The 14592-nt window shown below is 40.9% G+C and overlaps 1 protein-coding gene across 1 annotated transcript in view; it reads left to right on the top strand.

Annotated features, from left to right (window-relative positions):
• ABHD12 (abhydrolase domain containing 12, lysophospholipase) overlaps window positions 1–14592 on the top strand; it is a 95047-nt gene that overhangs the window by 62676 nt on the left and 17779 nt on the right. The window contains exons 2-3 of the mRNA XM_081292145.1: window positions 6238–6362; window positions 13923–14028. Of these exons, the coding sequence (XP_081148271.1) occupies window positions 6238–6362; window positions 13923–14028 (231 nt within the window). The remainder of the gene's footprint in view (window positions 1–6237; window positions 6363–13922; window positions 14029–14592) is intronic.

The following is a 14592-nucleotide window of genomic DNA, read 5'->3' as shown; positions in this document are numbered from 1 at the left end:
TTAGGTATTAGGGTAATGCTGTTCTCATATGATGAGTAAGGAAATGTTCTCTTTTTTTCTATCTTCTGGAAGAGATTATAGAGAATGGGATCTCTTCCTTAAGACATTTGGTAGAACTCACAATGAACCCAGTACTATCTGTTTTAGAAGGTCATTAATTATTGACTCAGTTTGTTTAGTAGGAATAAATCTGTTCAAATAGTTTGCTGCTTATATTTTGAGAAGTTGTGTCTTTCAAGGAATTGGTCCATTTCTTCTGTATTATCACATTTGTAGACAGAGTTGTTTGTAGTATTTCTTAATCTTTTAATGTCCATAGAATCTGTAGTGATGTCTCCTCTTCATTTCTGATATTAGTAATCTGTGTTCTCCCATTTTTTCTTAATTGGTATTGATTTCTTTTTCTTTTTCAGAGAAACAGCTTTTAGTTTCATTGATATTTTCCTACTCTCTGTTGAATTTCTCTTTTTGATTTTTCTTATTTTTCTCTTAATTTTTATTAGTTCTCTTCTTCTGGTTATGTTGTATTTAATTTGTCTAGTTTTCTAAGCTCAAAGCTTACAGGTTTGGTTTTAGATCTCCATTCTCTTATAATATTGCTTTCAGTGTTATAAGTTTCCTTGTAAATAGTGCTTTCACTGTATCCCACAAATTTCAATGAGTTTTTTTCATTTCCATTTAATTAAAAATATTTTAAAGTTTCTTTTGAGATTTCTACTTTGACCTGGTAGAGGACCTGGAGGGAAAACTAACAAAAGCTCCCCACTCTATTCCAACCCCTTGACTGTGTTGACCTCATTCCTTTGGTAAATCTGAGAAGAATTGTTGATTTTTTTAGTTTGTTCAGCTTTCTACTTTTAAAATGGAGTGATAACATCTGTGCTCCCTTATATGCCAGATCAGAAATCAGATATGCTCTGAGAAACATTCTGAATCTCTGCATGACTGAATCAAATTAAACTGATCTGAACTTACTCTGGCTTTGAGGGGTTAGTTGTTGTTGTTTGTTTTTTGTTTTCGTTTTTTGATTTGGTACTAGGGATTGAACTCAGGGATAGTTAACAACTGAGCCAAATCCCTATCCCTCAATTTACTCTGTTTTTTGATCTCTTTGGAAAGACTAAGGTATCTGACCTAATTTTACATTCTCTTTATTCTAAGAAACACCTTAAATTGATTTGTAGTCCAGCCCCTACTTGAAAGATATACCTTATAGCAAAACCTCATAAAATGTTTATGAATCTCTTTCCTTTTCCCGGAGTTCCCTGTGGGTTCTGCCACATCTATAGACATCTATGTCATTGGTGTGAGAATAACACTGCCTTCCAGATAAGGACACACTCACACACACATGGTGTGAGGTATCAGTATTTGAGTTGTTGGATCCCAGAGAGGCAAAAGGCCTGAAGGATGTAGGACCCAGAAGAGTGGCTGGCTTATGGTCTGGTTCAGAAATGGCTCATTATCTTGTCACCTGCAGGAACTGCTGAATGTTGGCCCAAATCCTCCCCACCTCCTCTACTGGCTGCCAACTTCCTTCTCAGAAACTTGACCTTGCCAGGCCCCTTCTTCACCTGCTCCATTCCTTTCGGCTGCAGGGTGCATCTCCCTCAACCTCTGTTTTGCACACATACCAAGCAGTTCAAATAAGGGCTGCTGTGTGTTGCCCCCTATACCAGTGATATAGTTATTTGTTCATGGTCTTTATCAGACAAGTAATCTTAAAAGAAAAACACCTGAACAGGCTGTGGCCAAAATTTTGACCCTGCACTTGGATATGTGAAGTCTGAAGAACCTTGGATCTCTTTGATCAAACCAGGTCCCACGTAGGCAAAGTTGGCAGTGTGTTCCCTCAGCCACATGGGCAGTGTTCATTCCTACCAGTAATCAAGAACAGCAGCTGCTTCCAGTGAAAAAGGAATACAAGAAAAGCAGTAGTACCAGTGATAAAGAAAGTTTTCTCACAAATAGTCACAAAAATGACACAATAAATAGGTAGCATTAACTTTTTAAAAATTTGAGAAAGTGATATCCCCCCCACACACACACCCCAAAAAACTTGTATCTTTTAAAAAAAATTTTCTTCTTGGTCAGTTCTTTTTAACTTTTTAGGGAACAGATGATTCCTGCCTTTATAGATTATTTCAGAATATAAAGAAGTTAGGGCTATCAAGTACAACTAAGTAAAACAAATTTAAAAAGGAAAAAAAGAAGAAGAAGATAGGGCTAGGGATATAGCTCAATGATAAGATGCTTGCCTAACATGCATGAAGCCCTGAGTTCTATCTCCAGTACCACAGAAAAAAATAATTTTTAAAAATTAGAGAAGATAACTGCCAGGTCATCTTCTGTGGAGGTGCAGTCCTATAATCTCAGCAACTCAGAAGACTGAAGCAGAAAGATCTCAAGTCAAGGCCAGCCTAAGCAAGTTAGTAAGACCCTGTCTCAAAATTTTATGAAAATAAGAGCTGGAGCTATAACTCAGTGGTAAAATGCTCCTGGGTTCAATCCCCAGTATGAAAAAAAGAAGATAGATGCTGTTCATTTCCATCTATGGAGGAATCATCACCCTGAAATATTCAGCTCAAGAAAGAAGCTATTAATTTTGCAAATGAATAGAGATACTTTTTAGGTAAAATAAATGTCTCGGGAGGGAAAAACTGCCAGTGTCCTAGACATCTTTCACTTGGTGTCTTTCATTAAGCTTAATTATTTTGAGAGTATCTACATGGTTACATGTAGCAATAATTTTCTCCATTTTCTTGGTACTCCATTCTATGTACTTAACCTTTGGTTTGTTCATTCATTGTTGGATGTTGGGGTGGTTTCAGTTTGGGGATATTGTGAATTCAGCTTCCATGAACATTTTGAAACACGACTTTGTATGGGTATTTGCTTTTCCTTCTCTCAAGGCATAAAATCTCAAACTAACAGAACACATTGCAGTAGAGCAAAGAATGAGTGAGCAAATTGTGGGAGGACACAGGAGTGATCACAGGTGGCCAGAACAGAGGACTCAAGCACAAGTTGAGCCTTTGGTGGTAACACGTTTGGTTACAAGCTATTTCTTTTCTTTTCTTTTCTTTTTTTTTTTTTTTATGAACTCTCCATTTCTTTTGGAATCAAGTCCTGAATCCCCAGCCTCTTTTGACCACTCACATTAGATTTATATTCCCCCTTGCAGAGCATTTGTGCACAGAGGGTTATAATAGTTGAGGTGAGTTGCTGATTTTGTGCCAGGATTCATACACATGCTTCACATGCATTATTGTGTATAAGCCTTTTAGGAGCCCCGCAAAGGAGATGCCATTATTTTTTCCCCCTTCCTCCATATTTACTCATTCTCTTTCCTGCCCGCCTCTGCCCTCCAGTGCTGGGAAATCAAACCAAACTCAGGGCCTCTTGCATCCTCGGCAAGCTTTCTACACCTTAGCTAAGATACCAGTTGAGACACCATTAGCATCCCCACTGTGCTTTGAGGAAAAGCAAGGCTCAACCAAGTTAAGGAACCTGCCCACAATTGTATGACTAGACAGTTGGCTAGTTGGATGTTAATCCAAACTTAAGATCTGGCACTTTCAAACACAATATTGTATACCTTTCCTCACTGCAAGGGTAGATTATGAATAGAATTTAAAATGCCATTTTAAACTGTTCTCCCACATCTAATTAATTCCTATATTTCTTAGTGTGTCAGCCCAGTGGCTTCTTTTGGATTGCCCAGACTTAGTCAGATCACACTGTGGGGTGTCTCGAGGCACCAAATCTCTCTCCCAAAGCCTGCCACAGCCTTGAGTCTGCCTTACTGGGCTGTGAGCACAGTGCCTGTGTGGATACTGATCTTTGCTGCCTGATTGTCTAATGCCTACAAGATGCCAGATGCTCAGTAGTGACTGCCGAATGATCCTAGGGTAAGAGTAATTTAATAGCATTACCAGATATGAATACTTGTCATCAGTTTTATTGAGGTATTTGTATAAGCCTTGTTAACTTATTGTTTGCATTTGTTTTATTTAGGTATTATTTATTTATAGTAAAATTGACCAATTCGCCTTACTTTAATGAGTCTTTTTTTTAAAAAACTGTCTTTTGTGTGGTAGATAATGCTTTCTCTCCTTTTTTTTAACCTTTATTTTATTTGTTTATTTTTATGTGGTGCTGAGGATCGAACCCAGCTCCTCGAAAGTGCTAGGCGAGCGTACTACCGCTGAGCCACAATCCCAGCCCAATTTAATGAGTCTTAACAACTGTGTACAATCATGTAGTCATAGCCACAATCAAGATAAAAAATACTCCCATAACTTCAGATTCCCTCATGTGCCTTGTGTTTGATTTCCTTCTCTATCCCAGCTCCTGGCAATCATCATTCTTATATTTTCTGTCCCTGTAGTTTTGCCTTTTCTAGAATTTCAGAAAAATGAAATCATAGAGTCCATAATTTTTTTGTGAATGTGTTATATACCTTGGCATATTGCTTTTGAGGTTCATCTCTGTTGTTGCATGTCAACCATTTTTAAAAACCACCTTAATTTTTTTTTAATTAGTCCAGAAATAAGAAACCAATTCCAATAATGTTTAGTGTGGTGAAAGCAGCAATTCTCAAAGTCTGTTCTGCACACTTGGGGGTGGGCCCCAAGATCCTCTGTAAGTTCAGTGATTTTCATAACATTGAGATGTAATTTACCCTTTCCACTCATCCAAGTATAAGAGGAGTTTTTCAAACACTGTGCATCATGTGATACTACAACAAATTGAAGGCAGAAGCAGATAGGATCCATCTACCTTCTGTTGAGCTGCCTGACTTAAGGAAATTTATAAAAATGTGAATGCCACTCTTCTCACTAAAACTATTTGTGTTAAAAATAAAATAGAACTATTTTTCATGACAAATATTAATCATTAACATGTAATGAGCTGTTTATTATTTTTAAATTTTTTAAATATTTTTTTAGGTGGACACCATATCTTCATTTTTTTTTGTTTGTTTTCATGTGGTGCCAAGAATCTAACCCAGTGCCTCATGCATGCTAGGTGAGCACGCTACCACTTGAGTCACATCCCCAGCCCAACTGTTTATTATTAATAGATAAATTGATACACTTTTTTTTTTTTTTGCAGTGTTAAAGATGGAACCCAGGGCCTCGTGCATGCTAGGCAAGTGGTCTGCACTGAGCTGCACGCCCAGCCCTAGACAAAATACCTTAATTTTAACTTTTCATATGATGGATAATAATTCATAGAAGCTATATAAACAGACATTTCTGTAGATAGGTGCTGAGACCAAGCAGTGTGAGAATCTTTGGATTAGAGACATTTTTGATAAGGCCTCAGGAAGAGAAAGGAGAGATTCTGATGCTAGGGAGGGATAAGAAGGGGGTCTTAAAACCCTGGGGTTACTGAGTGTGAAGGGCCTAGAGAAGGGATGGGGCCCAGGGGTAGGCATAAATGCCAGGACAGGGCTTGACAGTCACAGTCTTGTTCTCAGCCCTCTGTCATCTCCTTGGACCTGGTTGGACAGGTTCTTCTGATATCCTGATTGTACATGCTTCCTACAAATCACAAATGAGTAACTAACAAGGGCAGTTGGTTCACAGAAGGGTGACTGCAAGGCCCAGAGAAGGCTACTGTTTGTTGAGATGAAGTGGCAACTGGGCTATGATGTCAGGTGGGGTGCTTTCTAAGTCTGCTGTGTGCCGGATGATAATGATGATGATGATGATGATGATGATGGTTATTATTATTATTGTTACTAATACTACTGTTATTATTATTGGTACTGGGAATTAAACCCAGGGGCATTTTACCACTGAGCTACGTTTCTAGCCATTTTTCATTTTGAGACAGGATCTCATTAAATTGCTGAGGCTAGCCTCAAATTTGTGATCCTCCTGCCTCAGTCTCCTGAGTCACTGGGATTACAGGCGTGTTCTATGCTCCTGGCTGTCTGCTGAATTCTTACCCAAGAGCAATCATAAGAAATCAATAGGATTATTTCTTTGGCTTTCAGGAAAAATAAAGACAAAAACTCTCCTCCTACTCAATATAATTCTAAACTCAAAAGACTCTCTGAAGTAATTATTTTGACAAAAGCAGATGGGAGGCTACTATTATTACTGGCAATATTCTGAGAAAAAGATGTGTGTGGTCCTCATTTAATGACTTTACCAGTGCTATTAATAAACAGTGACAAAATTGGACCTACTGATTTTTAATCTTTTAATTACTTCTCTCTTGCAGACGAAAGGGCCTATGGTTCCGACTGAGGAAGATACTTCTCTGTGTTTTGGGGTTGTACATTGCCATTCCATTTCTGGTCAAACTATGTCCTGGGATACAGGCCAAATTGATATTCTTGAATTTTGGTAAGTGGTGTATGTCAAATTTTTAATAAATTCTAGAATTTATTTCCATAGTGATGTCTGATTTTAGTGTTTTTTTTTATTTTAGTTGAGATTGAAGTTGTACCTAGTAAAATTTATAAATCTTAAAGATACAGTGCATAGTTAGGTAGGTAGTTAGAGCCACCACCCAGTTTAAGAAATAACACATTTCCATTGCCCAGGAAATTCCCTATGGCCTTTCCCAGTTGTAATGATTTTGTAATGATGGCTTGCCCTTCAGTGCTGCATTGTGTCCCACAATGACTGTATTGTGTTGGGTGTTGGGAACCTGTCTTGAGCTGTGGTGAATAAAATGTTGACGATGTAAAAAGTCATCTGAAGCTGTCATGTTGGAGATGATTTGTCACTTGTACAGTATAGGAAGTTAACTGTCCTTGGAAAAAAATGACCAGTGAAAAATTTAGCAACTTTAAAAAAATAGTAATAATAATAATTAGGCCTTTTCTTTTTTTCTTTTAAAAAATGTCTATTTTTTCCTCCTGAACAACACCTTGACAAACAGGCTGGGGATGTAGCTCAGTGGTAGAGTGTGCTTGCCTCGTTTATATAAAGCCCTGGGTTCCATCCCTAGTACCCCAAAAAAAAAAAAAAAAAAAAAAAACTGACATGGTTTGATTTTTGTGGAATTTCATGCTGGCCTTATAAGTGGTATAGGCTCTTTGTTAGCTTGGACCCAGTGTTTCAAAGTTGTTTTGGGGGAAGTTGGAAGAAATGGTGTGAAAGTATCAAGCCTATGAGACAAAAGGCAGAAGGTAACCAGATGTGGGAACAGTCCCTTTGGGAGAATCATTTCACACTCAGCCCATTTACTGCATGAAATAAGTCCTTGAAAATGAACGTGGACATCATTGGAATTGGATGAGGAGGGTTCTACACAGGCTGCTTGCCTGCTCTTTTGCAGGGTTGGTTTGAAAAGAGTGACTTTGGCCCTTGTGTAGATAGAAGCTTGATTCTCAGGAAGCTGGACTTCATGCTGTAGAAGCAGCAGGAGACTCTGTCAGGATTAGTGGGAATTGCAGGGAGAGGGTAGATGGGAGGAGCTGTGAGGTGCTGGTTGATGTGGATAGATGTATGGCTTAGGAGATGCAAAGCCAGGGATTGGTGGAGGGTGGCAGGCACCTCTCTAGTGGTGCAGCACATTTGGGCTGTCAAACTATAACAGACTTAAATCACAGAAACATGGAATTTCTGCTCCCAACCCCCAACACTGTTCTGTTCCTACAGAGGAACAGAACAGTGAGGCCAACATTTAATGCTTTGTAAATCCAAATCAAGGTTTTTATTTTTGTATGTTATAATTACTGTAAAATACTTTCTACTAAGAGACACATTTGGTTTTTCTTTTTTCTTTTTTCTTTTTTTTTTTTCTTTTTGGTACCAGGGATTGAACCCAGTGTTCTTAACCACAAAGCCACATCCCAGTTTTTTTTTTATTTTTTATTTTGAGACAAGGCCTCACTAAGTTGCTTAGGGTCTCGCTAAGTTGCTGAGGCTGGCTTTGAACTCACAGTCCTCCTGTCTCAGCCTCCTGAGTCGCTGGGACTACAGGAATACACCACCATACCCGGTGACATTTGATTTTTCTAATGGAAAAATTAGCCAAACTTCTAGAAATTTATGCTTACTAGAGGTTTTACCACTGTGAGAAGCACAACTTAAAAAGAAACTACGATATACTAAAATCAAGGAAGCTTTATTTTTCTGACATTAATGCCCCTTAAATATAAAAAGAAGAGAATTGGGGGTTCCATGTAAACACAAAAGCACAGGGCTGCAAATTTGCTAGTGACAAACTTGAATGGATCCTGCATGGTCATTTTAACTTTGCTGGCCCTTTCTTGCCTCAGGCCCCTGGGGACAACAGGGTTGTGTGAGGCATGTTATCCCCTGGGGCCTGGCATACTGTGGGGCCTCAGCAAAGATATGAATTGAATTTTCTTTAGGTTATTTATTGGGTTACTTTAGGTATAGTCCACAAATTTTGCTGGGCTGTTTTCCTAAGAAGATGGCAGATTGTTCCACCAGAGTGGAACTCTGGGTAGAATTAGTCTCTTTGGCACAGAGGGGAGGGCTGTGCATGCGCATTGGGGCTATCACAAGCCCCCAGGGAAATATCAGTCCTTAACACTTTCCTTTACGTGTCTGTTACATGGAAGTAGGAAGCTTATGGAAGGTTTTCTTGGTTTTTTTGGTTTGTTTTTTATCTCATTATCTTTTGCTCTGCTACGGAACAAATCCAGGCCCTCATGCATTGCTAGGCAAGTGCTCTGCCACTGACCTACACCCCTAGCCCCATGGCAGTGTTTTGTTTTTAAGGGAGATTTTTAGTTGTCAAATAGATATATACTGGTTTGGGGCCTCTTTTGAAAAGTTACTAAAAAATCTGGTACTAGGAGCAGCAATTGGACATTTCCTGCATCTTCACCCACCTGGGCACCTGCCTGTCTCTATACAACACATCAGATGTCCCCTCACTCAGAACTGAGGAACCCTGGTCTCCAGGCCCTGCCACCCTCCCCAGGCAGCTGGAATGGGTCATGACAGCCCTTGAGGTCCTCATCAAGAATAGCCTTTTGTTTGCTGGGAGAAAGGGACATTCTCTGCACAGCTGCTTGAGGCTCCTGGCTTGTCAGTTTTTCTGTTCTTACTGTGTCAAGGTTTAAATGTCCTTGCCCATCTTCCCTGCTTTAGAGGTACAGGAGATGGTAGTTTGGGCGCCCCCTGGTGGTGACCTGGAATTTTGTCTTAAGCCAGGAGAAGACCTGTGTGGAGGGAGGAGGTACCTCTCTTCTTATCTCCCCCAGATTGGTATCATGACCTGGTGGCTGGCCATTTTGACATTGAAGGAACTATAACAATCTTTTGGGCCCCAGAACATGGTTAATATGGTCTTAAGTTCACAGCAAATCTGAAACCAAACTTACGAATCAGATAAATAAACTTTAGAAGCATAGCATCTGAGATTTTTTTTTAATATTTATTTTTCGATTGTAGTTGGACACAATACCTTTATTTTACTTGTTTATTTTTATGTGGTTCTGAGGGTCGAATCCAGGGCCTCGCACATGCTAGGCAAGTGCTCTACCACTGAGCCACAACCCAAGCCAGCATCTGAGATTTAATGCATTAGTCTACTCTAAATACATTTTCATCAGCAAAAGGAATGTCTTTTGTGGTTTTGTGTTTTGTTTTTGTTTTTACAATACTAGGGACTGAACTCAGGCCCTCGCCCTTGCTAAGCAAGCGTTCTACCACTGAGCTACATCTCAACCCCTTTTAAAATTCTATTTTGAGACAAGGTTTCAATAAGTTGTCCAGGCTAGCCTTGGACTTGAACTTGGGATCCTCCTGCCTCAACCTCCTGAATAACTGGGATTACAGACATGCAACAGTAAAATATATCATCCTTCTAAAACAAACAAACAAATAAGTTGGTCAAAAACTCTGAATAGCTTAAATAACAATAAAAGTCTCTCCGAGAAACTCTTTGCTAACACTGTAGTATCTTGTTTCTCTCTCTCTCGTGTGTGTGTGTGTGTGTGTGTGTGTGTGTGTGTGTGTGTGTGTGTCTATCTATCTATCTGCTTTTCAGTACTTGGGACTCCAAGTCTGATTCCATCCAAAATATGTCCAGGTGATACCTGTCATCTGTGGATTGGGAATCTGGAATATGTTCCTGGCTGTCATTCTGCCCTCCAATCAGGGACCAGGATGGCATATCCGAATGAGAAGTAAAAACAGACTGTTAGTTCAGAAGCCAGGAAAATAACTCTAGTCTGCGCACATTGCCTCAGGCCTTTCTTGGAACTAAATTAGATTCCTATCCCCAGCTTTCTTTTCTTCCTTGCAAAGCAGTCCATGTTAACTCCCTATAGTTGTCTTTTTTTTTTTATCCGTTTGCTTCCTGGGGAAGCCCCTGTATCCCACATCAAGTAATTAGAATTTGATAAAACTCAGATAACCTGCTCAGTCTTTTCCTTTGTTGATACCACACCTGGTACCAAGTCTGCTCTGTTACTCACAGTGATCAAAATGACATGAAGACCCATACTAAAGACCTTCAGGCCATCACAAATGCCTGTCACAACTCAGTGGTGTTACCAGTGTCACCTTTTACCCAATATATTTTCCAGATTCACTACAAAAAAATATGAGAAGTTGGGCAATATGGGGCACCCATATAACCCCCAATACTTGGGAGGGTGAGGCAGGAGAAGGATCCCAAGTGCAAGGCCAGCCTGGGCAACCACATGAGACTATGTCTCAAAATAAAATTAAAAAGGGCTGAGGATATAGTTGTAGGGCTTGCATAGGTAACATGCAGAAGGGACTGGGTTCAATTTCCGGTACCACATAGACACACAAAAAGTATTACAGAGTAGGTTGCTTTCTATTCCTTTCACATGTTTATTCACCTACTCTACTAAGTGCCTGTATATGCAAGATCTTTTCTAAATCATGCATGTTGATGTCTGTGGTTGCTGATAGCAACAGCATAGCCAAAAGGTAGATAATGGAAAACTGGGGAAGAAGCCTAAGGACACAGGTGAGTCCTGCTTATCTGGGTGTCAGGGACCTACATGTGGATCTCCTGGGCTGTGCACTCAGCCCTGTTTGAGGTGAGCCTATAAGAAACATTCATAGAGAGGAGTACCCTTGCCCAGGGGCCCACTCATGTGGTGCTGCCCATAGGCCATACAATCTGTCCCTGCTCCAGTCTGTATTAAGCAGGAGGTTGGGCTCCAGTCAGCATTTAGTCACTAGGGCCTCAAATGGCTGATAGCCAAGGGAGATCTGATCATCTGGGAGGTTAGAGGATCCTATGTTCACCTGGTATGAGCCAGCAGGACTGAGCCCAGGCATATCTCTCAGCACTGTTCAGGCCAGCTCCACCTCACACACACCCTGTCCTTCCCTTGCTTGGTGACATTTCTGCTTATTTAGTCCAGCACTGGCTAAGTGATTCTTACTGCCACCAGTCTCTGGAGCTGTTTGATCCTGGAACTGACCAGGCCTCATGTCAGAGAGTCCTCACACTAGAGGACTGCTAAGTAAAAGGGGTGGTGTCCACTGAACTGCAGAGCATTCATTGTGCCTCCTCTAAATCTAAATAAAAGGAAATTTGGAGACCAGCTTCCTAGAATGAGGCTATCTAGAATAAAATAGGGCCTCTTGGTTCCTGAATTTCTTGGGCTTGGAAACTTTCTGGATTAGCGCTAATCCTCAGAACATTTGGCAGTGGCCAGGGAATCCTCTTAGAATACCAGGGCAGTGTTTTAGTACTGGCCTCCTTCTTTGGACAAGAACTGAGCAAGATCTGAAGCCAAGCCAGCAGAGGCCTAGTGCATCAGCCCTTAATTGACACCACCCTCCATTTAGTTGGGGGGTGGGGAAGGTCAGTTCCAGCTTCAGAGGCAGGCCTACTTAAATGAGTCTGGGTGTAGGGATTGACAGTGGGCACCAGGTTGGAATACTTAGTTTTATTAAGGGCGTCATCTTACCTCACAGTTGTTAGATGGTGATGGTGATGGTGATGCACATCAAACCTTAGCTTTCAGGTTCCAAAAGCATGCAATAGAGCAACAAAGTAGAGACATTGGAGTGGGCCATGAAGTGGAATCACCTTCTAGGCCTTCACTGGGTCCTCCTGCCAGGATAAAATCTGAGCTCCTTTATTGTGGTTGTGTCCATTTCTTGGGGTGCCCTAATAAATACACAGACTGGGAAACTTAAAACAGAAATTTACTCCCTCACAATTCTGGAGGACAGAAGTCTGACAGTAAAATGTCAGCCAGGCTTGCAGTTCATCTGGAACTCTGGGATAGAGTTGTTGCTGCCTCTTCTATCATCTGGTGATGGCCAGAACCCCTTGACATCCCTTGGCTTGTAGATGCATTGGTCCAGTCTCTGCCCCATCTTCTCATACACCTAATGACCTCATTTAAGCCTAATTACCTCAATAAAGATCCTGTTTCTGAGTAAGGTCAAATTCTTAGGTATAAGGCACTGGTACTTTAAAATATCTTTTGGAGGGACATGATAGCCTGTAACAAGGACACTTCAGGAAAGCTTTTAAAATTTAGTCTGCTTCTTATTGAAGAGATGGATTAAGAAGTTGGAGGCAGAAACAACAGTCCAGTGGAAGATTTGTCTCCTGGCATGGTATGGGGTAGACACTCAGGAGTTTCTGGGAAAGGGGCATGTATGTTCCCATGTCCTCGTGAGTCAGATGGTTCATTTATTCAGCAAATGTTCCTCAAGTCTTGGCATTTGAGGAAGTGAGAACTAGACAAGCACAGTGCCACATGATGTATGAGGTTAGTAGTGAAACCCTCTCTTCACCAAAGAAAGCAGTCAGCAGCTAGGGCTTCCTCCTAAAGACGAGGTTATGCCACATGTCAGTCTTTGTCACTGTGCCTGCTATTTTAAGTGAATAAATTGCTTCTCAGGGTTTGTGGGGTTTTTATTTGAGTTTTTCATTTTCAATTAAATTTCTCTTCCAAAGGTTGTGTTTGCCACAAGTAATAAAAGTACCATGGCATATAAGGGAAAAATTAAGCCTCCCCCCCGACACACACACCTGGCATATATCTTTCTGTATTTTCCTGAGCCACACACAAATGGGTTGTTTATGTTGACTCTGATTGTGTCTGCAGTAACCGGGAGGGGTTGCATAGTACCTTGTACAATGGCTCCTTTCCTGCTCCTCTCATCTGCCTTTGTGTTCTGGATAATCCTCAATCTAAAGGCCCCATGATTTTCCAGTTTGGGGCAACAGTTTATTCAGCCCTCATTCTACTGACAGGTGACCTCTTCACTATAGGACTCCTGTTGCCTCATTGCATTCCCAACTTTACTTACTCTGGACAGGATTCCATGAACTCATTTATTTCACTGCCCCCACACCTCATTTTTTTGCTGTTCTTCCTGCATTAAGTGACAGTATTAGAAACTTTTTACCTCCTGCATTCATTGGATCCTTGGGTCCTGTGGATCCAGCCCCAGAACATCTCATACATCACCCCTTTCCCATCAGCCTTCCACCTACGCCAGCCCACACCTCCAAGCACAGCTTAGCTGAGCTCTTATGCAGCCTCCTCAGGCCTGTTGAGGACATTTTCTTCATTCTCTTGCATCTCCTCACACCTTGAACAACCTCTCTGTTTCCAGGATCTGCTCAGATCCCATCCTTACAGCAGTATCTAGGAAGCTCTTAGTGCTCCAGAACCCTCAGACCCATCCCTGCCTGGGCCTAGGGGGTCCCATATTGTAGGGATCCTGAAGAAATAGTACTTTTACTTTTTGAGAGCTTCACCTTTGCTGTAAGCGTTGTATTTGTTGACACAGGCATATGTGTGCAGACATGTATTTTATGAGTAGGTGTGCTTTTGTGGGTGTGCATGTACATGCATGTATGCACTTGTGAGTGGGTTATGTGTGAGTGTGCACGTGTTTGTGCATGTGTGTACATGTCCTTCCTCCCCCACTAACTGTGATTTTTATCTCCTTGTCCCCCCACAGTGAGGGTTCCCTATTTTATTGACTTGAAAAAACCGCAGGATCAAGGTTTGAATCACACATGCAATTATTACCTCCAGCCAGAAGAAGATGTGACTATTGGAGTCTGGTGAGTGACTGCAATGCAGCTGCAGGGCTGAGGCACCAACTTTGGGGGCCTCTCCAAGAGGCTAGGAGAGACCTGCTTAGCTCTGCTAGTGTCCTTGACATTAGTCTCCAAAGTGTTGCTTGCTCACTTTTACCTTCACCCTTTCCTATTCCACACAGAAATCTCAGCTAAATTTGATCCTGATGGTGCAGTATGAAGTGGCACCAAACTCTATCCTGGGGTTTTAAAAACAGCAAAGGCTTTTTAAACTAGATTATTTTTAAAAAGCTTTGTATCCAAGGTAAACAAAAAATAAGCTAGAAATAAAGAGAATGTAAGCACATAATTGCAAGCACAGGTTTGAATGTACCTTTTCAGAGAAACGAATATCTAGCTACTGAAAACAGTTTGATTCATTTCCACCTGTAGCACTTCTCAGGAGTGGCAATGGTAGTGCTTGCTGTCTTCTAAGTATTTTCTTTATTTGCCACAAATTTAAACTGGACTTATGCCCTGTGAGTTCTCTTTGTCTCCTTGGAATACACTTTAATGCTTTGGTTTTTTGTTTGTTGGTTAGTTTTTTGG

Source organism: Spermophilus citellus (assembly GCF_964194105.1).
Source record: "Spermophilus citellus genome assembly, chromosome: 4".
In the NCBI taxonomy this organism is placed as follows: Eukaryota; Metazoa; Chordata; class Mammalia; order Rodentia; family Sciuridae; genus Spermophilus; species Spermophilus citellus.
The sequence above is the reverse complement of the archived record's forward strand: the minus strand, read 5'-3'. Positions and strand labels throughout refer to the sequence as shown.